General features: G+C 34.5%; 1 protein-coding gene across 1 annotated transcript in view; it reads left to right on the top strand.

Annotated features, from left to right (window-relative positions):
* CNTNAP2 (contactin associated protein 2) overlaps positions 1–25,505 on the top strand; it is a 2,725,119-nt gene that overhangs the window by 712,914 nt on the left and 1,986,700 nt on the right. The window contains exon 2 of the mRNA XM_072652434.1: positions 24,006–24,116. Within this exon, the coding sequence (XP_072508535.1) occupies positions 24,006–24,116 (111 nt within the window). The remainder of the gene's footprint in view (positions 1–24,005; positions 24,117–25,505) is intronic.

Below are 25,505 nucleotides of genomic sequence, written 5' to 3'. Positions count from 1 at the left end.
CTTAAAAGCAGTACCATGACAATTACCCTACTTCTTTTGCTTCCTTCCTTCCTTCTTTCTTTCCTTCCTTCCTTCCTTAATTCTTCCTTTCTATCTTTTTTCTTTCTTTTCTGTTTTTTACTAAAAGCTTTCATTTTCATTGAAAATCATTATTTTCTGCTCTATTAAAGGAGATTCATCAGGCACAGTTCTGCTTTTCTGACAGTCAATCAAAAAGCGTTTATTAAGCAATTTCTATGTACCATGAATTGTGATTAGTATTGGGGATGCCAAAAAAAAAAAAGAAAGAAAAATGCCCAAAGGAACTCTGACTTTGTGTAATGCTGGTGGCTGACATTATTATAAACATCTTAAGGTTTATACAGCATTTTACATACATTATTTAACTGGATTCTCATAACTACCCAGTTAGCCAATTCAACAAGCATTTATAAGGTTCTTACTATGTGCCAGGGGATACAAAAAAAAAAAAAAAAAAAGGAAAAACATCTTCCTTGCATCCAAAGACCTCATGATATAATGGGAGAGAAAACATGGAAACAATTCAGTAAAAACAAGATGTGTGCAGGATGAATTGGAGAAGTGAAGACATTCAAATTAAGTGGGACTGGGAAAGACTTCTTGTGCTTTTATTTTGTGCTATTTATTTGTACTATTTATCTTGTACATATATTTTCACTGGAATTGGAAGGAAGCTGTGAGAAAGGAAATTCCAGATGTAACTATCTCTTTCATGTAGCTTAGGGAAATAAGGCTTAGAAATGCCTAATACTTCCTCACAGCTGGCAAGAGTTGAGATCTGGATTTAGACCTGGGTCTCCACTCCCTATAAATTTAACATGAATTTTACTACACTTTTGCTGTGGAGCACTCTAGGGTTCTGTACATGTTTGGAAAATGGGAATGGGACTATGAAGAGACTCTGGTCCAAATGCTTATATATTATACAATTTAGTTTCTCTCCAAAGACAAAAGCAGCCTTCTTTTAACACTATTATCATTCACTTACCTTTAGTTTTGGTCTGCTGTGAGGAACCATCAGAGACTGGATTTACGCCTAGGTTTACTTAATTCATCATTGCATTTTCCATGATGATATATGATATACTGCTTCTAAAATCAATTTGTATGTTCAAGTCACCATTCAGAACCTCTGTTCTAGGTGTTTGCAAGCACCCGCAGAGATCCAATTCATTCATTAATTTCTTTCAGTGGAGTATTTCTGTAGCACCACTTCAGTACATACAAGCTACTGGAGGTATTTTTTGAGTGGCAAAATGAAAAACATCTTCTGCTATCGAGTCTCTTAGAATTAAACAGTGAACCTCTCATTAGACCATAAGCTTCACATTAGAATGTAAACTCCTCACTAAACTGTATGCTGTATATCCTGTAAGCTGTGAGAGCAAGGAATGTCTTTTACCTTCCTTCACAATCCCACAATTTAGCTCAGTCCCTGGCTAGCACGTAGTAGATGCTTAGATAAATTCTGTTTGACTAATTGAATCTCCTTGTTTCCTTCAAGGCTCAGCTTCCTATATGAGGCCTATCTTGTTCTTCAGAGTTTCTAGCTATGCCTTTCCAAAATGAGTTTGTAATTTCTGCATATATTTTATATTATGTCCAGTCCTTCTTCCATCTCTCGACACCCCTAGAAGAATGTAAACTTCTTTGTATATGTCCCCAGTTCCTAGCAAGGTTTTTGAGACCTCCTAGGGAAATAGTATCTCCTCAGAAGCAGAAACATCTCAGACAGATAGGTTCTCATAGAGACGAGATATTCGTGTGCTTTAAGAAACAGTTCATGGACAAATTCTACATTTTGTTCACATGCTCTCATGCTTTTAAGAAGTTTCACCAGGTTGCTTTCTAGTCAAAATAATAAGTGAATGAGTGAATATATATATTCAAAGAAACCTATAAACAAGAAAATACATAACTAAATAAGAATTGACGTTTTGACTGTCAAATGACATAGCAACAGCAGAATTACAATGTTTTTTAGCAAAGCATTTTACATATATTGTTTCATTTAATTCTTACTATGAATTACGGAGGTATTGTTATTATTTTCTTTTATAGATGAGGAAATTGAGATGATAAAAGTTAGATGTTTTGACGAAGGCCACACCGTTACTGAGTGTCTAAAATGAAATTTTAGCCCTGATTTTCCTAACTTCATCTTCAGAGTTTGTTTTAATATTTGCTTAAAAATTGAACCTATGCTTGAATGAATGAATTCTCTTGAGAGGGACCCAACATTTTTACAGATGAGTAAAAACAGCCTCTCTATGGTTACTGTCTTCCTACTCTTCTGTATGGATCTTGTGGAGACATACATACATATATATATATATATAATACGTATTATATATATACACATATATACATACACACATATACACACATGCATATATACATATATATGTATATGTGTGTGTGTTTTCTTCCCCAGTGGAATGCAAGGCTGTTGAGGATTTTCTTTTAATTTTCTTTCTTTTTAAGCACAGAACTGAGTACAGAGCTTGGCATGTAGAAAGCACATAATAAGTACTTGTAGAACGAGTGCTTGATTGTTAACAGATCCAGAGGGATGGAGGAATCTTTCTTAGATTGATGATTTTTGCCTCTGTAAAATGAATTAGCATAGTCAAATTAGCCCTTAGGAACAGAAAATTAAAAAAAAAATTCTAGTCTTTTATAATGTACCTTTTCTCTAACATGAATAAATAAGTTATTAGTGAAACTGATATTGCAAAGTGTTGTGTCACCTCGAGCATAACTTACCAAGGTCATTACTATATTATATTTCACATAAGCCAACTCACAAAATGGATCTTAGAGAAATGTGCAGACTTACGTATTCAGATACACTTAGTAGTAAACTTGAAACTATGACATGACATAACATCATAGCACCAGTTTTTAATTATATGCATATACACACAAATTGGGGGGAGAGGTTAGAAGGCAACTTAGGGGAACTTGTCAAGAGTATAAAAAAAGTAAGCAAAATGTGGACTCAGCTTGTAAATGGAATTATTTTATTTGTTTTGAGCATTCATTATTTTTTTTGAGTTCCAAATTCTCTTCCTCCCTCCTACTTCTCTATACCTTGAGAAAGCAGTATATAAGTATGTATATGTATATATGCATGTATAGAGGAAGCATGCTATGCATAGATATATAGATATAGACACATATATGTACATTTTTTGTATGTGTGTGTGTGAAATCCTATTAGACATTTCCATATTAGCCACATTGTAAAAAAAAATAGAGCAAGAGCAACAAAAATAAGAAAGTAAAAAAACAGTTGTAATCTATACTCATAGATCCTCAATTCTCTCTTTGGAGTTAGATGACCCTTTTAATCGTGGGTCCTTGGGAACTGTTTTGGTTCATTGTCTTGATCAGAGTAGCTAAGGCTTTCATAGATGATCTTCCTTACAATATTCTCTTTGTTCTTCTCATTTAACTTTGCCTCAATTCTTATATGTCTCATGAAGTTTGATTTGTTTTTTTTTTCTGAAACTAGCCTGTTCATCATTTCTTATAGCACAATAGTATTCCATCACAATCATATAGCATAACTTGTTTACCTATTCCCTGATGGATTGGCATTCCTTCAATTTACAGAGGAAAAAAGAATTGCTGTAGATATTTTTGTACATATAGGTCCTTTACAGTATTTTCTCATGTGAAAAAAATGATTTCTTTGATTTCTTCTGAAAACTGCCCCTTTATATCCTTTGACCATTTGTTAATTGTGGAATTACTTTTGTAATCTTTTTGATAATTTGGGCTCAGTCCCATATATATTTGAGAAACAAGGTCTTTATAAGAGAAATTTGCTAAAAATGTTTCCCAGGGTTCCTATTTTTCTTCTAATTTTGGCAGCATTAATTTGGGTTGTACAAAAAAGTTTTCTAATTTTATGTACTTAAAATTACTTATTTTATTTCCTATGATCCTATCTCCCACTTGGTCATAGACTCTTCCCTTAGCCATAGATTTGATGGGTATGGTTTTTCCATGGTGCACTAATTTACTTATGGTATTCTTTATGTCTAAATCATTTACCCATTTTGACCTAATTTTAGTATACAGTGTAAGATGCTGGTCTATGCTAGCTTCTGCAAACTGCTTTCCAGTTCCCCCAGTGATTTTTTTCTCAAATGGCAAGTTCTTAGGCCAAAAATTTGGATATTTGGGTTTATCAAGTACAAGATTACTATCATCATTTACTACTGTGTATTATGTACCTAATTTGTTGCACTGATCCACCACTCTATCTCTTAGCCAGTATTAAATTATTTTGATGACTATTACTTTGTTATGTAGTCTGAGATCTGATACTACTGGGCTGTCTTCCTTCACATTTTTTTTTCAGTGATTCTCTTCACATTCTTGATATTTGTTCTCCAAATGAATCTTATTATTTTTTCTAGCATTATAATGTAAACAGATTTCTTAAAGCCAACAAATATTGTGTCTTTGTTCATAGGAAGTTGCCATGGTTATTTCTGTTATTGTTTCATATGGTTGTATCCTGCCATGATCCAATAATATAATTTGATTTTCTTATGATGGCACAATTTTAGAAACAGCATAGGAGTAGAAAAAGAACAGGTAAATATTTATCTGAGGAGAACTGAAATAAAAATTTTGAGTAGGTATCCAAAATCAATTTTTCAGTAAAATATAAACCACTTGAGGGCAGGGAGTATTTTCACTTTTTGTTTTGGCATGTCCTGTCAGTATAGTCCTTGCTTAACAAATGCTTGTTAAACTGAATTTAAATGATTTGAATAGACCCTAACTTCTATTTTGCTGATGAATTAAATTCATTTTTAAAATTTGTTTTTGGAACTTAAAAGTTGAGAGTTGATTTTCTGGTTAAAGGCACCAGAAGAGGAAGAAAAAAGAATGGAAGGCTCATTGTATAGACTATTAAAAATGTTTCTAATTAAGGAAGGTTTTTTTTAAGTGCAAGTCATGTCATCATTTCTCTGATGTCATGGTCTGCTTTGGCAACTAAGGACAAACATTCATACATACATACATACACACAAAATCATAAACTGCTTTGGGCCAGAGAACATGGTGAGTACACCTCCAAAGCCCTCCCACGTTCTCTGCACTCCAGACAAATTGAACATATCCTTTTATCTTGTGCCCTGGTCCCTTTGTTCAGACTACTATGTAACTCTGGGCTGACTTCCTTCTTTCTGCCTATTTAATGAAAACCTACTCATTTATCAAGCCTCTAGATGAAATATTACCTTCCCTGCTTCTCCAGTTTCTCTGGTTGGGTTTTTTTTTAACTTTCACCTAATTAAGCACTTTGTATTAATCATGCTTGTTTACATTTATGTAGTGTTTGCTATGTTTCAGGCATTGTGTTAGTCTTTTTATAATAATTGTCTCGTTTGATCAATCACAACAACACTGTAAGGTTGTTACTATTATCATTTGTGTTTTACAAATGAGGAAACTGAAACAAGTACAAAGTCACATAGCTAGTACCTAAGGCCAGATCTGAGTTTAGATCGCTGCCCTATCTTCTGCGTGACCTTGAGATCCTATGGGCCCCATACAGCTAGCCTGGTATTGCTCATTGAATGTAGCATAATAATAGCCAGTGTTTTAGATCGCTTGGAGAGTTACAAAGGACTTTATATACTATCTCGATTGCTCCTCACAATAGCCCTGAGAAGGAGACGCTACTATCATCTCCGTTTTATAAGTATGGATCTTGAGGCAGACAGTATTTAGGTGACTCGCCCAGATTTATATAGCTAATAAGAGACTGCAATTGGATTTGAACTTATGTCTTCTTGATTCCAGGTCTAGGGCTCGAGACCTCCTACACCATATAATTGCTTCTATCACAACATAATAAATTTCTTGAACAAGGTTGTTGGGTAGCAGGTGCTGGCCAGTTTTATAGGCATTGATATTGGCTATTGTACTATCCATATTCTCATGATTTCTTTACATTGATAAACGTGAGAGGTTACATGTTTTAAAATTCTAGGAGCTGTTCTAATAATGAAGAAAAGGAAGAGATTCAGTTATTTTGAAGTTATTTCTCTGAGAAGTGTGGTATGTTATTCCTTCAGGACTATTTCCTGGCTTAAAGGCTTACAGGAACTGTGCTGTTGGTTATTTTGAATCTAGTCACAATTTACCTTTGTCTTTCAGAAACTGACAGAACAAAGCATTTGCAGAAGTGTAACACAGCTTCCCTATCAAAATTCTGAAGTGCTGAGTGTTTTAATGTGGGCACTTGAAGCCTATAATTCATAAGTCTAAGAATAAATATGTCACAGAAAAAGGAAAACCTGTGACGGGAAAAGCAGACAGTGAACTACTCACCAGGGTAGGGGAGAAGGACAAAATATTAGGAAAGCAAATGGTTGCAAATTACCTTTAAAAGTTAACTGCATTTCGAGAAGTAGGATCTGATGCTATGACTAGTGATAATATTACAATGTCATTAACTATTGTTCATGTTAAATTTTAAAGTGCAGGTTAAGTACATAGAGCATGGAAAGAGATTAAAAAATAAAAAGGTAGTGGGAATTTTATCTCCATAGTTTGCTATATTTCAAGAAGGAGGAGGTGGGGAGTAGAGAAGGGAAAAGGAAGCAAAAAGAAAAGGAATATTTTACTTATGTTCTTAAAAGTTATTCTTTTTAATATGTAAATAAAGAGTAACTCACAATGTTACTTTACAATAGATGGTATTTGAGAATCAAGGAAGGAAGTGGAACAGAAGAAAAGCACTTACAAATGAAAATACAGTTTTATTCACATTTTGCATATTCATTTAAAAAAATCTCAGACTGCAATACTCCAATGAATCTGTCATCCAAGATTTCTACACCTTCTTCATGATTTTATAGGGCAGGTGGTCCCAGCTTTGAAATGTACTTTGGTGACTTTGGATACATAACTTTGTCATTCTTGACTTGTTTTCTCATTTGTAAAATGAAGGGACTGGAGTAAAGGAGTACTCAAATGTCTCTTACAGCTTAAATTCTATCATCCTGTGATCTTATGATGTCTGTCTGAACAATCTATGTAATTCTTATCCACATGTTTCCAAAAGTGTGCTGTAATGGATCCAACCCATGTACTGGAGGTTCTTTTTTACTCTTTTCATAATTCTTCTTTAATTTTGAAGAGGACCAAAGGTGTCGATATAGATGATGTCTTGACTTATGCTGAAGAATTTGTAATGGTAATTATAGGAGTTATTGATATTCCCAACTCATTAATAGGCCTGCCAATTAATGGAAGTTTGATTTGGGGAGATTTGTTTTGTAGGAAGGTCCATACCTTTTGTTAATTTCTAGTGAGGCTCTGGTCCTCAAGGGTTGTGATGACCTCTGCCTCTGAAATGTGTACAAATACTCTGAGGTGTTTTTTTTTAATTTTACTCATTGGAAGTGTTTGTGTGGCCAGATGAGTTCTGGGTAACCTCTAACAAGCTCCCCTTACCCTCCAGGTTGATGCTTCTCCCTTTGGTAACTATGTGTATATATAACAGTCAGACAGTTGGATCTGTCAGTTTATCTATGATGTATGTATTGCTTAAGGTCAGACAATTGGAAGCCCTGTCTGTTGATCTTTATTTCTCTGTTTGTATTTTCTCTGAAGTTCAGGGTTCTGACTTTTCCCTCGGAACTATGTGAATGATATATGTGCTTGATTAAAATGACTACCGACTCCTCAAAAGTTGCTTTCCTTTTAGAAAAGCAGACTTAAAAAACTATATAGTATCTCACCTTTGAATGTTGGGGTCCTTGCTCTTACACTCTTCCAGAGTCATCAAAAGTCCAGTGGCAGAACAAAAGTCAAGGTGACTGCTGATAGGCTGGGATACAGTGGATAATTTTGGTATCTTTGATGTCTGACCAAGTTCTAAGCATTCCATAGTGCCTACTTCAGCCACCTTCACGGATACTGAAACAAATTGTTTTAATCTGCTAATTCTTTCTGGAGGGAAGTCTTCACATGCTTGGGTAGACATCCCCTTAAGTCATCAAAGGGTCTGAGGTCCATTGGTTACCCTCAACATGATTTAGCCCACCTGCTGAGATGTTTTTTCCAGTGTTTGGCTGTTGTATATATTCAAGCTTCTTGGAGGAAGAGGTGAGAATTGGGTGAAGGTGGACACTAAGTAGATGAGCAGTCCTGAGAGGGACTCAGAAGCATTCACATCAGAGAAGCCAGTCCTGCCTATACACCCCATACATAATACTGTATAGATAACAATGTATTAGATGGCTATTTATCAATTATATCACATTTTCCCTATATAAATGGGTCTTTTGCCCCTTCATCATTAATTTCTCTGATGATATTCCTTACAGAATTTCTTCAGCATAATCCCTCTTTTATAATATTTTACAATCTACTACTACTCTTTACCTATTTTATGCCTCTGCATTGCTCATCAGTCCTCCATAGGCTGTTGTAATCTATGACTCAGGCATATAAATCTGGTTTCTGGTATAACCTGAAGGAAACTAGTGTTAAAAAAAGAAATCTTGTGACATAAAATTATCTGATTTTGGAGCCCTTTCAGAGAGCAATAATAGCTGACGTTGACAAATTGCCTTATAGTTTACAAAGTAAATTAATAAATTCATAATAGCCACTTATTAAGCATCTATTCTGTTTATTTACCATAAGAATTTATTAAACATCTCTTTTTGTGGCAGATGTTATGCTTTAGAGCTAGGGACACAAAGAAAACCAAAACAGAGTCATTGCCCTTGGAAGTTTACAGTAGAATGAAGGAGACAGCAAGTAAACAAATCTATACAAACAAACTGTATATAGGAGAAGTAGGAAGTAATGACTCAATAAGGCAGAAAAATTAAGAAGGATTGAAAAAGGTTTCCTGTTGAAGCTGTGATTTTAGCTGAGACTTATTGACATATGAAGATTCTAAAGATCATCTGAAAGGAGAAGGTATGGGACACTGAGGTCCTTTCTTGAATTAAACTACCAATTGTTCAAATGCTACTGCAGAGAGTGCAACTCTGATGGGCTCACCATGTTGTTTGAATGCCAAGTGTATACTTGCAAAACAGACTATTTTATGAAGAATTCACACAAGATAAGTACTCACATGGTGATCAGAAGAAGCAATATAACAGTACTCTCAAGATTTGGGATTAATTGCATGACATGGGAGACATTGGCACAAGACCATTCAGCATGCAGTGCCCTCATCAAAGAAGGTACTATGCCCTATGAAACAAAACAGAATTGAAGTAGCACAAAAGAAATAGAATTTGCCCCATGTATTCATATGGATGCTTTGTACCTGACCCATGGTATAACATTCCAAGTTCATATGATCATTCATAGTCAAACACACTATAATTTGACTCCAACATAGTGATGTAATATTGGCCCTCTTTGAGAACAAAGCACAACAGCCAATGAACCAATGGAAGGAAGTAGTAGCCAAAGAGAAGGAGGAAAAGCATTCTAGGCATGAGAAATAGCCAAAGAAAATGATCAAAAGTTTTATAAGATCCCTTTAAAATAAGATACTATAAGAATTAATGTTACCATATTAGAGGAGAAGAAACTGAGGCCCAAAGGGTAATTTGTTTTCTCAGATTATACCTTGATGGTGGCAGAATATATCTTGGAGCCCATAGTTCCAATCCAGGGTTTGTTCAGTGGAATTTTTCTTATATATTTATTATACCATGACTAAAGCCTTCTTATAGTGCTGTAGAAATGTGAATATGATTTATATATATATGTATGTATGTGTACATGTATGTATGTGTATGTATGTATATTTTTAACTGATTAAACATTTAAGTGTCTGCTTCCTACAAATTACTGTGACCTGCTATACATCCTCATCTCAATTCTACTGTCCTGAAACTCTGTATCCTCATTCATTGTTAAAGTCAAAGGATTCTTTCCACCACTTCTCTCCACCTAATCACCACTAAATCACTCTTTAACTTTTAGAATATGGTTTCCTCCCTAACCACTGTACTATTCTATAGAAACCATTGTCTTTAAGGTCAACAGTGACCTCCTGAGCACCAAGTTCAATTGTCTTTTTTCTCATTCCTCATTTTCTTTTACCTACCTTCAGGCTATGATACTATTAAATATCATAGCATACTGGATATTCTATTTTCCCTGAATTTTAAGTCTCTTTCTCCTATTTGACCTCTTACTTTATAAACAATGCTTTTTGATTTCCTTTGTTGAGGCCTTTCCTGTCTTCTGAGGTCAATAATTGCTAAGCTTTTCTCTTTGATTCACTTTAACTTCCATCCCCATGCTTTCTCTCTTGGTAGTCTTATTCACTTTTATAGCTATGGTTTCCACTACTGTCATTATGCAGATGATTCTCAAATATATCTAAGTACTAGATTCTTTTCTAAACTTCAGTCCTAGATCTGCAAATACTTACAGTATGCATTCCATCTACCTGTTCGACCAGCTCTTCAAATTTAGTATGTGCAACATAATCTTAATTTTTTTCTCTAAATTTGATTCTTCTCCTAACTTTACTCTTTCTGTAAGTAGCATCACCATTTACCTAGTTTCTAGTTTACTGTTCATGTTAACTTTTTCTTTCTTTTTTTCTTTTCTTCTTTCTTATATTTTTCCCTTTTGTTTCATATTGACTTTTAATGAGGAAATAGACCCCTTATTTAAGAAATTAAGAAATATTCCAAGGGAACAAAGCTTAGTCAATGGTCACTTTGTGTCTGATCAGAGATAAAAGCTAATAGACATGTATTCTCATATTACAGAATGATCTTATAAGTCTTCAAAAGGATTGATTTATTAATCTTTACCTAATAGTGTTATCTCCTTAGAAAAATACTTTTGAATTGATTTTTGAACAATATTTTATTTTTTTCCAATTACACATAAAACAATTTTAGCATTCTTTTAAAAAATTCAGTTCCAAATTCTCTTCTTTCTGCCCTCTATATCCCTTCCCTAAAATGCAAAAAACATGATATAGTCTATACATGTGCAATCATGCAAAGCATATTTCCATATTAGTTATGAAAAAAAGAGACAAAAAACCCTACAAAAATAAAGAAAATGAATAATAGTATGCTTTGACATGCATTCAGACTACATCTGTTCTTTCTCTGGAAGTGGATAACACTTTTCATCATAGGTTTTTTGGAATTATCTTGGATCATTGTGTTGCTGAGAATAGCAAAGTCATCCACAGTTGATCATCATGTCATATTGCTATTACTGTGTGCATTGTTCTCCTGGTTCGGCTCACTTTACTCTGCATCAGTTCATGTAAGTCTTTCCAGATTTTTTTAATTGATTTACAAATTACAACTTCATATTGTCTGATTTTCACTTCTTCCTTTTCTAGACTTTAGATAATTATTTCCCAAGTTTACTTTTTTTTCTTGCCCAGAGCACTTTGAAAAAAAATATTTTGGAAAACTTTTCAGTCTCACAAAGGGTATAAAATTGCTTTCCATTCTTTTGTATTTCTCAGTTTTCCCTGGAAATTATAGACACTGCTGAGAGGGCAGGGAAACATGTTTAACCTTTTCTTCTGGTCAGAAAGTCAAAAATCTTTTTCTTTGCTAACATCTTCTGTTTGAGGACAACATTTAAAATGGATTCATCTGTTATACCTTCTGTTAGAAATATCCTACAGATGCTTAATGTCCAATAAGCATTGAAATACAAGTTCTAACAGAATTTAACATTGATATATGTAGATGTCAGTTTCCTTTTTGGTTCACAATGATTCTTTAAAAAAAAAGACTCTGAAATCCAAGCCACTTCCATTTTCACATTTTTCTAAAGTCAACAAAAGCCTAATTAAAAAAAAAAAAAGAAAATTCTGAAAACCCAATGTGGCCGAAAGGGAAAGGGGAAAAGATTATTTAACAAAATGCACCTTTAATTGTATATTTTTCATTATGTATATTTTTTTTCTGAAGAGTAGAGGGAAGATCTATGCAAGACTGCCCTAGAAAATATGACAGGGAGAAAAAGAATATGTTTAAAGATGACTTCAAAATCATTTCCCCCAAATGAAACATTCAGAGTTTGCATGACTAATCAAGTCTGACTTTCTTATTCCAAAGAGACCTTGTATTCTTTATCATAGTGGACTACTAGACATTAAACTGAAGAAGGAGAAGTTGGGTTTAGGGATTTTCATCACTGCTATGGAACAATATGGTTCTGAAGGAAGGTCACTGATATTCCAAAGAAATATTCCAAAAAGGAGATGGGGTCTTATATATAAAAAAAAAAAATATAGGTGGAGAGGGGGAGGAGTATAAAGTTGCTTCATTCATTTAGCCTGTCAATACACAAAAGTAAATATAACTCCATATGTAATGAAAATGAATATCGTTTGTCTTGTTCTTTTGGAGAAATTATTGGGTTGGTATTTTGAAATAGTATTAGCATGTTAAAGAGACTCAATACACATTTTTTTAAATGACTAATTCATTGATTGTTTCAGGGGCTTCTCTGTAGTTAGTTGTTTCCATGGGATTTGAAGACACTCAGATTCTCACTAACATGAGTAATCTCTCCGTCAGTGCATATGAAAACCTTTGAGATCATGTAGGAGGTGGAAATATGTTTGTTACTGTTCAGTTGTTTCAGTAGTGTCTGACTCTCGGTGATCACATCTGTGGTTTTCCTGGTGGAAATACTGGAGGGGTTTTTCTGTTTCTTCTTCAGCTTATTTTACTGATGAGGAACTGAGACAAATAGGATTAAATGACTTGCCTTTTTAGTTTCTGAAGCTAGATTTGAGTTCATGAAGTTGAGTAATGGAAAAATATACATATATATATATATATATATATATATATATATATATATATATATATATATATATATATATATATATATATATATATATATACAGCTCTTTTAGGCTCAGTCTTCAAAATGAAGATGATAGACAATGGAGTGGACCAGATAATTTTTTGATACCAATTACAGTTTTAAGATCTATATCTCTGCTAATACCCAGTTATAGAAGAGAAAACTAATGTTGAGAAACTTGCCTAGTGTCACCTATAAATTCAGTGGTAGTCAGAGCCCAAATCCAAGCTTTATTACATCACATTCATTTCTTAATATACTGTCTAAGTTTGGAATCCATCATAATAACTCTATGACTCCACATTGGGATCTGTCTTATGGACCAGAAAAAGAATAAAAAACTGAATGGACTCACCTCCAATGCACAGGTGAACATGACCCAGCAAAGAGCAAAAATCAATGAGAGGAAAATGGTACACTTTGGTCCTATTCTTTTTGTGAGACTTACATTGTTTTGCCTCATTAACTTCCACTGCTTGTTGAAGTGGATTTCCTTGTTCAGTTGAATTACTTTCTATCCCCTTTTCCTTCCCCTCCCTCATACAGGTACCCAAAGATCTTCTACATCATTGCTTTTTTTTAATATACTATACACATTTCCTCTAAATGTCATTTTCCTATAAAAGAACCCTATGGAGTCTGATAGAAGTGGGCTCCTGCTATGCATATTATGGATAGACACCTCTAGTTTTTAATTTTTTTGTTCCAACTTAAAGCCCAATTAAAATGAGGATTTCTTTATACAGATAGAAGAAAAAACTACAAAACTGTGAATCCCTATTACATATAGCTTATTTTCTCTTTTAAAAACACAAATTCAGTACATAACTTTTAAAAATGTCTTGCTTAGACTATCTTTTAACTTGTTTTCTTATATGTTCTGCATTATTGATGACAATGCTGACCCTCTGATGTACAACTCAGGATGACCCTACTTAAAGTATATGGATGCATCACCCTCCACACAGCCAGAAAGAACAGGGACCAGATGGATTTTCAAAGTGCTCTAGAGTCTAGAATGAGGTTCAATAAAGACAAAGCACAATGAATAAGAATAGGAAGAAAATTGTATAGAAATCAAAGGAGAGATATCTTGGGGAATACATTTGGAATGAGAAAAATGCAGAATGAGAAAATGTGCCTGTAGACTCCATACAACAGGATGTGGACAAGTGGTACATAAGATGAGAAGGCAAGGACCTATTAGGATCTGTAGCACAGGACGGAGTAACTGCCTCAATGACCTGTATTCTCCCATCTTGTAATCTCCCATTTATTTTTCAGAGAGCTATCACAGAAATATTCCTAAAGCAGATGCCTGAACCTATCATTCTTCAGCTCAATAAACTCCACCAGATTACTCTTATCAACTGCAAACTTCTCTGTTAGATATTTAATGCCCTTCAAAGCATTTACCCCAGCTCTCAACCCCTCCCCACCCCCTACCCCTGCCCCGGCCACTGCGATTTCTTTCCCACCTTAATTAGTCTTTATTCCCCTTTCCATGCTTTTTTGATTCAGTGAAACTGGCCTTCTTGCTGTTCCTCAGACTTGATGCGCTCTTCATCTGTGTCTTTACACAAACTACATCGCATTATTGTTACACAATGCTTCCTTAGCTATATGCCTTTAATAATCTCTAGTTTCCTTCATAGGTCAATTCAAAGCTCATATTCTCCTTAAGACATTTTCTGATTCCCCTGTGGATTACTTTGTTATAGTTCCATCATTTCAGTCAATATCTGACTCTTTGTGACCCCATTTGCTGTTTTCTTTGCAAAGGGACTAGAATAGTTTATTTACTTCCTTAGCTAATTTTTGTGGATGAGGAAACTGAGGCCAACAGGGTTAACAGTGACTTGCCCAATATCATACCACTAGTAAGTGCCTGAGCTTGGATTGAATTTAAAGTTCCTGCCTCCAGATCTGGTATTCTATCCACTGTGTCTGCCTCCTGGCTTCCCTGTCTCAAAATGCATTCTCTCAAAAATTACTTTGCATTTTACACATAATTTTAAGTGTATATATTTCCTCCCCAAATGTAATGAAAGTTCCTTGATGACAAGTACTAGATTTTTTTAAATTTTGTTTTTGCTTTTTTTTTCCTTTGGAGGACTTTAGCTTTGCATAATGCCTGGTATATGAGGAGTCCTTAATAACTGTTTTATTGATTGTTTCATTGACATATTAGAGGAAAGAAAGTAGAAGACTACAGGGTTTTGATTAAGCATGTTATGGAATTAGCAATTCAGGGTATATAGTAATGCTAAATGCAAAAGAAAAACAAATCCTATAGAAGTCAGCTTACATGTCTGTCACTGAAGGATGGAAAGCTAGGCATGTTCTGTGCATACTGATTTGTCATTTTATTGTCTTCTTGTGTCAGTGATATGAAGGGGGGGTCTTGTTGGAACCTTCACGTTTGCTTATGTGTACAGAAAGACTGAATGTAAAGGAATATTTTAGTAAAGAGAAAAAATAACTTTTAGAATGTGAAATAAGACATGATTAAAAAAAAAGATGAATGAAATAGTGTCATATCACATCACTTAACAGTAATTAACCAATTACCTTGCGCTTGATGCAAAGGAAGAGAAAAAATTAGTGGTTGCCCTCAAAAATGCATTCATATTCACACATGTACGCATGGGCAAATACCTTTGAGACATGTAAAGGAAAAACTGAAGCTTGAAAAGGGAAGGCATTGCCCTTAAGAGAGAACAGGAACAGGTTCTTGTGGAGGCTAAATTTTAGCTGAGACCTAAAGAAAGCCAAGGAAACCATGAGGCAGAGGGAGAGAATTCCAGGCATAAGGAAGAGCCAGAGAAAGTGAATAAAGATGAAACATGGAATTATTTGTGTGAGAAATAACAAGAAAGTCAATATCACTTATTCACTGATAATACGTAAGGAAGTAAGGGCATAAAACACCTGGGAGGGAAGAAAGGAGTCAGGTTACTAAGGGCTTTAAAAAACCAAAGGAATCCTAACTTCATGTTAAAGTTGTGTACTTTAAGAGAGAGAAACCTACCCAAGAGATAGGAGTGAGGAAAAGACATAATAGTACTTAGTTTTAGATAGTAAAATAAATAAATAAATAAATGAACCTCTTAGAATCAGATGGTTATATTTTGAAGGGAGGTGATATTACAAGAAAAATAGAAGTAATGAACAACTAATGAGATTTGGGGAATCAAGACTCCTTGGAGCAGTGGAATTACTAAAGCCTTTATCATCATGTCAGAGAGTGAGCCAGAAGTAATTACAGAAATGAGAAAAAAGAAAAGATGAAAATGAATGATTGAATATATTGTGTTTATAAGAAGAATTATATTTAATATTTACATAAATTTTATTGCTTTATTTTTTGGTTGGAAGGGTCTGGGAATATAAATTATCTTAGTCTGGGGTGCAGATAGCAGCATAACAAGACTGGTCAAGACCTGAACTTTATTTCTGTAGGGACTGTGAGGCCAGTACCTCAGATACAGGGAGTCATGGGACATCTGCTAACTTAGGCAATAGGAACTATTGGTTATTGGTATTTAAGTAGCTAGGCAAACCCAGAATCATGGAGGTGAGAGAGTCAGTAATAATGACATATTTATGAAAAGTCTACAAGTTAGCCCAAACCATAGTTTCAGAAATCTGAGCCAAGGGTATCTCTAGAGTAAAATCCTATTATCTCATGGATATTTCCTGTAAAAACAATAGTGTCTGTGTAGAAAGTAATCATCTTCCAAACTCAACAATTTCAATTGAATTGACACCCTTTAAGAACTGAAAGTAATTTCTCAAGTTATTCCACTAAATGTTAAAGGTATAATAGCAGAATCTATGACATGTTGGGCAAAAAACCCAAAAAAACCCACTTTCTGTGATTTTTGATTTGTAGTTCTGTCCGCATCATGAGGACTACCATCTTCCCCAAAGATGCCCTTGAAATAGTCAGTGACCTGATGGTCCAAGTCAGGGCCACTTGTATGAAGGGATGACTCAAGTCAATTAGGGACAACTTCCTATGCACAGCCTTAAGGAATGTAGACAGGTATGAAAAAGTAGGCAATACTAATTGATTAGCCTATGAAACCTCTCACAAATTCCATGAAAACTCTTAAGCTATCACAATCACTGGTTTCAGAGTCAGGCAGTAAGAGTAGTTGTTGGATGTGGGATGTGGCAAATACTATTTGTTTTAAATAGAAAAGGGTCCCAATCCAAGTTGGTTATCTAAGGCTGGGAGGAAAAAGAAGATATTCTAGGTTTGTACAAATAAGAGTATATTCAGATTGGTCCAAATGTGAGCAAAAGTGCAAGAATAAAATCACATCCTAGGAGAGAAGTCTTTTTTCTCTTTGTCATAATTAATTACCCTCTAAGCATTAGCAGTCTTAGGTTTATTGATTTTCATCATAGACAGGTCAATTGATAGTTCTTAAAAAATATGACCCCCCAAGGATTCAAGGAGAGAGATACTAGAATAACCTTAAATATAAAAATATCATCCATAATTTTTAAGCTGCAAGAATCACGTCAGATATCTGCTAAAAGCCCACTCAAGAGAATAAAGGAATCTAAAATGAGATATTATTACTATTATTGTTTTAATACTTATCTTTGAATGAAATAAATGTATCAAAATGTGGCTGTACACATCAAGGATGAAAACCGTTATTTTGTTTTATACTAAATGTATTAGATTTCATGTCACTATGGAGAGAGTGGGCATTGAGAAAGTCAATTTGCATGGAAAGTGAAGAAGAGATCCAAGAGGAAATAAAAAACTGTACAAGAAAGATTTGATGGTTATCTTTAGTAGATTTTCATGGTCTTTGGGAGGCTTCATCAGTAACCTTTCATTGAACTTTGAGAATAAGGGACAAAATTTTAAAAAGAAAGCTATCACTGTTCACAGACGTTTGGATGTAACAAGTGAACTGATGACTGACTGGCTGGCTCTTTGAGTTTCAAAAGCAAGTATTTAGATTATCTTGAATTTTACAGAGAAAAAAGAACTAAGATATTGTGTGTAAGACAAATGTAATGGGAAATTGGCAATTGTCTGAATGAATTAGAACTATTTGGAGACTGTGATTTGACTTCTGTGGTTCTCTAATTGCTTCATGCGTCTTGTTTCCCTAACTAGACTGTAACCTCCTTAAGAGCAAGAGGCCATTTATCATATGCCTTCCAGAGTTGGCAACACAGTGCACCAAGATTTCTAATCAATACTGATTAATTTAATCTACCAGGAAAACCCTATCGTGTAATTATTCACCCTCATTGTAGCAATAGGCAACATTACTGTGATTTCATTTCTACAGGAAAAAGTGTGCTGAAGCCAGTTGAAACATATTTGTGAAAGCCAATTGTTAAATTTTTAGTGTGAGCATTTACCCTCAGAAATTGACAGATACTACATAGCAGGGCTTGATTCAATGTTTTCTTAATTGTCAAGACATAAGAAAGTGATAGAGAAGATACTAATTGTTTTTTGGTCATTTTCCAGTTGTGTCTGACACTTTGCAACCCCATTTGGAGTTTTCTTGGTAAGGACACAGGAGTGGTTTGCCATTTCCTTTTCCAGCTCATTTCGTAGATAAGGAACTGAGGTAAACAGGGTTAACTGACTTGCCCAGGGTCACTAAGCTGTTCCATGTCTGAGGTAAGGTTTGAATTCAGGAAGATGTCTTCCTGATTCCAAACCTGGTACCATTCAGCTGCTAAAAATATTAATTATGTAGTTTAAATTGAAAGATGTGTTGTGCATACATTCTCCCCTTCCCAGAGAGCTGGTTATTAAATGTGTGCCAGCATATCTATGACAATACTGGGAACTCTCAAAAGAGGAAATCCCTATTTCCTATTCACCTGGAATTCTTTCCTACAAATTAAAGTCTTACGAAGTTGTCTAGAGAGCTGAAAGGTTAGGTGATATGCTTAGGATCACACAACTATGATGTGTCACAGGTGGGGCTTGAAATTAGGTTATTCTGACTCCAAAGCTTATCCTTATTATAGCACACAAAGAGCAATTATACATATGTTTTCATTTAGATTTAAGAATTCAGTATGATTTCTAAATTTTTGCATATTCTCTCATTCCAAGATATCTCTAGAACCCAAGCTTTCACAATGTTTGTGTTCTCAGATCCAGATTATCTCTCAAATGGTTTGAGTTCACTGTATACTAACTTTATTTTTTGCCATTTCCCATAACAGAAATAACAGATATTTTACCTTTATTGAGTTCATCATGGAAGGAATTAATTGTAAATCTTTTGCAAATTCCTACATAGCTCTTTTAAGAAAAAAAAGTTTTTACTCAGATTGACCCATGATTTCTTCATTGCGAATATTACAGACTGCAAAACATTCCCTGACATCTGCTAATGTAAAATGATTTTCTATGCATTTTAACAAATCCTTTATAAATGACCTATCCAATATACTAGAATGACCCATTCCATTTTCTTTTAATATTGTTTGTGAGTCAATAAACATTTATTTGGCATCTTCGATGCCCATCAGTTAATAAACATTTATTAAATGCTTACTACATTTCCTGCACTGTCCTGTACAAATAAGAAAAAGAGATAATCTCTGCCTTCAAGGAGTTTGTAGTCTAATGTTGAAAGACAGCACACCCCAGGAAACTTATAAGGTATGGGGGGGGCCTTTGGGATGGTCCAAGCACCCTTCCTAAAAGGAGACCTCCCTTCATAATGGTTCCAGGGGCAGATAATGCTGATGAGATGTGAGGACCAGAATAGATTTGATCTTCCAGGATCATGAGGTTCTTATGTACCCAGAAACTGTGCTAAACACTCAGAGATACAAAGAAAGGCCAACAATAAGCCCCCCTCTCAGAGCTCACAGTCTAATGGGAACCAACGTAAAACAGAAAAAAAACCCCAACTATATAGAACTACATGCAGAATACACTGGAGCTGATCAAGAGGGTGTGGAGCTACCAACATATAATACTCAAGCTGTTCGTGTGTTGGTCTGTCTTGTTACATGAGTGGCCTACTATACTTTGTGTATTTTGTAGCTATTTATGTGCATTGTTTCTCCCAATAGAATGCTAACTTCTCAAGGTCAATGACTATTTCATTTTTGTCTTTCTATCTCCAGCATCTTGGAAGTGTCTAACATATATAAGATGCTTAATAAATGTTTGCTGACTGCGTAGTAGGAATGTACCTGTGAACATGGCAGTTGGGTGGCACAGTGGAGAGAGTTCCAGTCTTGAAATCTTCCTAAGTTCAAATCTGGCCTCAGACACTTAATAACTGTTTGAACCCTGGACATATTCCTTAATCCTTTTTGCCTCAGTTTCCTCATCTGTAAAAGAGCTAGAAAAGGAAATAGCAAACCACTCCAGTCTCTTTGTTAAGAAAACCTCTAAAAGAGATCACTAAGAGTCAGATATGACTGAAACAACTGAATGATACCAATGACAATCTGTGAACATGACTGTCTTTTGACAATGTCATTCCCTTTTCATGTATGGTCTTTTGTATACAGGGAGGCTTGACCATATAGACACCTCTGGGGCTCCTTTGAGCTCCATGTCCATGATCCTATCATTCTATGTTCTAGAATGGGTTAGGGTACTGAGGTTTTTGAAGCCTGATTAGATGACTTGGGGTATTTAAATAGATCAATTCCACTGCTTACTTATTATGTATCTAGATGATCAGTCAAAAGACTGTTGAACTGAATACTAGCTGAATTCTAGTCCTGTCTGAGGCAATTAGCAGCTCTGTGACTCTGGGCAACTTATTTACTCCCCCTCAGCTTCAGTTTTCCATTTGTAAAACCGCAATAATAATAGCAACTAGCTCACAAGATTTTTTTGTGTGTCACACACACATACATGAATATACATATATATGTGCACATACACACACACACATAGAAAATTTCAAGACTTTTATAAATGTTAGGCATTGTTTTGTTATTGATCCTGAAGTCCTGTTTTTCCTCAGTCCATAGAGCGACAGAGAAAAGGCCTAATTGGATCATGAGAGAATCTGTCTCAGGCTTGGTGTGCAAATTTTTACCCTGAATACACTTCTTCAAGTGTATAATGTTAAAATAGATATTTCAACCTTACCATTTACATATAGATATACGTATATATAAAGTGCCTTTCCAATGCAAAACAATTGATACGTGTTCTGAATTTTCACTTCTGCTGATGTTTATTTTATTTACTAGTTCAGCAATGAAGACTCTTCCAGAGGTTAGGGAGGCAAAGCCTTTTCTATGTAATCTATTCATGAAGTGCATCAAATATCAGTGAATTACTTAAATATTAAGAGATTCTGTTTAAGACATAAAATTAATATGGATAGTAGGAAGATTAATAAAATATCTACCTATTTCATTTGAAAAATAGTGAAAATCTAAAAGCACAAATAAACATGTATTGATGGCAAACTTTCTTAGGGGAAAAAATGCATACTTTACATTACCTAGGAGGGAGATACTAAATGGTGATATCTTGGAAGAAAAAAAATACTTTACAACAGTTCTAGTAGGTGGATGGCAGAGTGAATAAGAGCATCAGACCTGGAGTCAGGAAGATCTGGGTTCATATTTGAACTCAGAAATATATTAGCTGTATGACCCTGGACAAGTCACTTAATCTCTGTCAGTATCAGTTTCATTGATATTATAGGGATAATATAATAATAATTATAATTATATGATAATAATTATAATTATAATAACTATAATAATAGTTCCTTTCTCCTACTGATTTTGTAAAGAGAAAATGAAATAATGTTTTAAAGCACTTCATGAACTTTAGGGTGCTATCCATGTAAAATACTAGGTATTATTATTCTGGGAATTTGTTACTTTCCTCTCTTTTTGAAGGGTGCTTTCATAGTTACACTGATTCTGATTTAAATTCTGTTTGATTGATTGATTCTGACAACACAAAATTCTCCAGGAAAGCCCTGGTCTTTTATAGATTGGAGATGACCCTTGCCTCTTAAGAACTATTGTTATGGAATATGAGTTCCAGTGGGTCCCATACAACAGGAAAGTCCATTCATATGTATCCAGAGATGGATTTAATTTCTGCTTTTTGAGGATCTGCCTATTAAAACTCGTTATCAGAAAGTTAAAAATTGGTAAATGACTTCCTTCCAGCTCTAACAGCTCAGAAACACTATATGTTAAGGGAAAGATGGTTAGAAGCTGATAAAGATGGAACTTTGAAATAATGAAATCACACAAAAGTGAAAATGTGCCCTTTAAATATATCTATAATTCCATTGATAAAGTCACATAATACTGGAGTAAAAAAAATAGACAAGCGCAGCTTCTACAATAATTTGAACTCACTTGTCATATAGTCAAACCCATAGAGTATGCTTTAATAATTAATGTGAAATCATTTCCTTTATGTGCAATTTTTTACAAGTTAATAGTTTTACTTTACAGTCATCGTTTCATTTTTTATATTCACTTTCCTAACTTTAAATTCGTACAATCATACACAGTCCTCAGTAGTACATACTATAAACCTAAGGAAAATAAGAAAAGGTAATGTGATTTGATGAGCTGGTTAATTTTTAATACTGTAGCAGGAACATTATATTGTACATAGTAGGTGCTTAGTGTTTGTTGAATGAATGAAAGATTGAAAAATTAAGTTGATGTACAATTATACTTCATATATATCTTACATTATTGAGGAATAAATTCTGCATACGAATTTCCAAGTAGCAAAAGCTTACCTCATTAAGCGTGTAAAAATATTTTATTTTTAACTAATATTTTGGAATTATTTCTAAAAGATACTGTAATTCCCCATCTGATTAAACAGGAATGTACAATATAATTTAACTTTTTCTTAAATATTCAAGGTCATTATTATAAATAACAACAATTCTGTTCTCTGTAATACCATTCAGGGGTTATTGATTTTTGTAGGGTTTAACTGTTTCTTTTACTGAATTCTCCCAGACATCTATGCTTTTCTGATGGATATTGTTCATCTTTTCTTTCAGTGAAAGCTACAACTTCCTAATATTTCAGCTAGAAGTATCCCTTACCTGTCATCTCCCTTATTTCACCCTAAAGTTTTGGTTCTAAACTTTTTAAAATCTTATTTGAATGCATGGAGTGATGTCTATTATAAGTAACCTTACAAACTTAAGGATTTTCAATGAAAACAAGATAAGGAAAGATAATTAATCAGTAACAGTTTTATGAAGAATTCTAGTCAGTAGAAAGGAACTACCTTCTGTCCTTTCAGTAGAGTGGAACACTTTGGAGCACGAAGAAGAGTTTTTCTATCCAGTCAGATGAGATCGCTGTGTTATATTCACATTTTTATTTCTCTGTTCTTTTTGGGGGGATGGGGCTAGATAACTTACTATGCTTTAACTCAAAAGACCTGTGTTCAAATTTGACTACAGAAAATTACTAGTTGTGTGACCCTGGGCAAATCACTTAATCTTGGTGTGCCTCAATTTCCTTCTAGGCAAAATGGGGACAACAATAGCACTTATCTCCCAGGGGTTTTGTGAGGGTCAGTTTAGGGTTAGGGTTAAGGTAGGTAGGATAGTAATTGTAAAGCACTTAGCACAGTACCTGGCACATAGTAAGTGCTATGTAAATGTTGTTATAATTTTCCTTCTTCTCTGCTTCCTCCTCCCCCTCTTCCTTCTTCTTTTCTTCTTCTTCTTCCCCTTCTCCTCCTGTTCCTCCTCCTTTTTTAGCAGTTATTATTATTAATACAGGGAAACACTCAATTACGAGTTGAAGATAACAAGAAACAGCTATAATTTTTTAAAGGAATTAATAAAACTTATTACAAAACAAAAAATTCTGATAAGTCTGGCCCAATGACAAATGAAACAATGTACTTTAGGACAGTTGTTTTTCTTGCTGCTCAGAAGCATTTTTCATTTATTTTCAGATGGTTAGGCATACTTGTTTTTGACTCAGTAGGTATCCAACTAATAGATAAGTGTGATCTCACTCTATGATCATGTCACTATTCTGTTGCCATTATAATTTTAAATTTTAAAACACTGGTTAATACACCATACTTATGTAACTTTATTGTTTTTCTCTTTCAGAAAAATGTGATGAGCAGCTAGTCTCAGCACTGCCCCATGTCGTCTTCAGCAGTTCATCTTCCATGTCCAGCAGCTATTCCCCAGGCTATGCCAAGCTCAATAAACGAGGGGGTAAGTGTTTGTCCAGCCTGTTCACTACCTATATTCCTTATTTGAAAAAAGGCATCATTGGAGTTGGTAACTGTAACTTCTTGTCTACATGAAAAATATCATAGGTTGTCACACAAAATACACAAGAAGCAACCGCAAGCCCTTCTCTCACTGAGGATCACATTCAGTCACTAGATGGTCTCCAACAAGCAGTCTTTGGTAGACATTTAAAAGGCCTAGCTTAGGTTGGAAGTAGTATCATAACAGTATGGAGGGAATATCATAAAAGAATGAATTAGAAATGCCAAAGAAGGTACATTTATAATTTGAACAGTAACACAATGAAAGGAATTGCAACCCCTGCATATGATCAATCCAGAAACAATATATGGGCTTATAGACTCACCTGAGAAGATGGTGCAAGTATTTGAGTCCACAACAATAAAAAGTGCTCTGAATCAGAATATTGATTGTACTCAGTATTCTATTGAATTTCCTATATAGATTGCATTTCATTGGAAAACATCTGGGACCTATTTAAGGGCACCTCTAAAACATGGCATTTAGAAATAACCTTATGATGAATTAAGTCCTCCTTTGCTTAATTATCATCTATGTCCCATCCACAATATTTGGGTGTGTTTTAGGCTTTGTTTTAGACCTTCTTCCCATATTTGCATCCTTTCTTTTGGTAAACTTATCACTTTTCCTACATTCAATTAACTTCTCTTTGTAATCGATGACCTCCAAATCTTTGTGTAGATAGATCCCTCATTTCTTCCTGAGCTCCAGTTTTGAATCACTAATGACCAACTAGGACATTAGATAACTTACTCAGATGTCCCATTGATACCTCAAATTCCTACAGCCTTTGAGGCAAGTGCTTTTATTATCCCTATTTTACAGTTGAGGAAACCAAGGGAAATAAAGGTTAAGTGAGTTGCTCAGGATCACACAGCTAGTTGGCATGTAAAGCAGAAATCCAAATCATGTCTTCCTGATATTGATTTGTGTTATATTACTAGACTTTCTCTTTCATCAGAAAACCAAATGAACCAAACAAAACAACAGTTAAGTTTCCTGTAGACACTGTAGGCATGAATAAATAGGCACTTATAGATCACAGAGATGTCATTCTTGACTCACATACCTCTAGTCTATCAAGACAAATGGCATTATTTTTGTGGTTTTATTGACAAAAACTGGCTTCTGCTTTCGAAAGCTACTGCTGTTCTTTTTTACTTAGCCATGTACCTCTTGCCTTTTGCCTAACTGCCCTGCAGCAATTAAGAAGGTATCAAACAATCCTCTAGGGTATCATCATCATCATCACCATCATCATTATCATCATCATCATTCTCATCCTCATCAATACTAGTCAGCATTTGTATTTTATTTCAAGGCTTACAA

Source organism: Notamacropus eugenii, chromosome 3 (genome assembly GCF_028372415.1).
Source record: "Notamacropus eugenii isolate mMacEug1 chromosome 3, mMacEug1.pri_v2, whole genome shotgun sequence".
Lineage (NCBI taxonomy): Eukaryota > Metazoa > Chordata > Mammalia > Diprotodontia > Macropodidae > Notamacropus > Notamacropus eugenii.
This window is presented reverse-complemented; position numbering and strand designations above follow the sequence as displayed.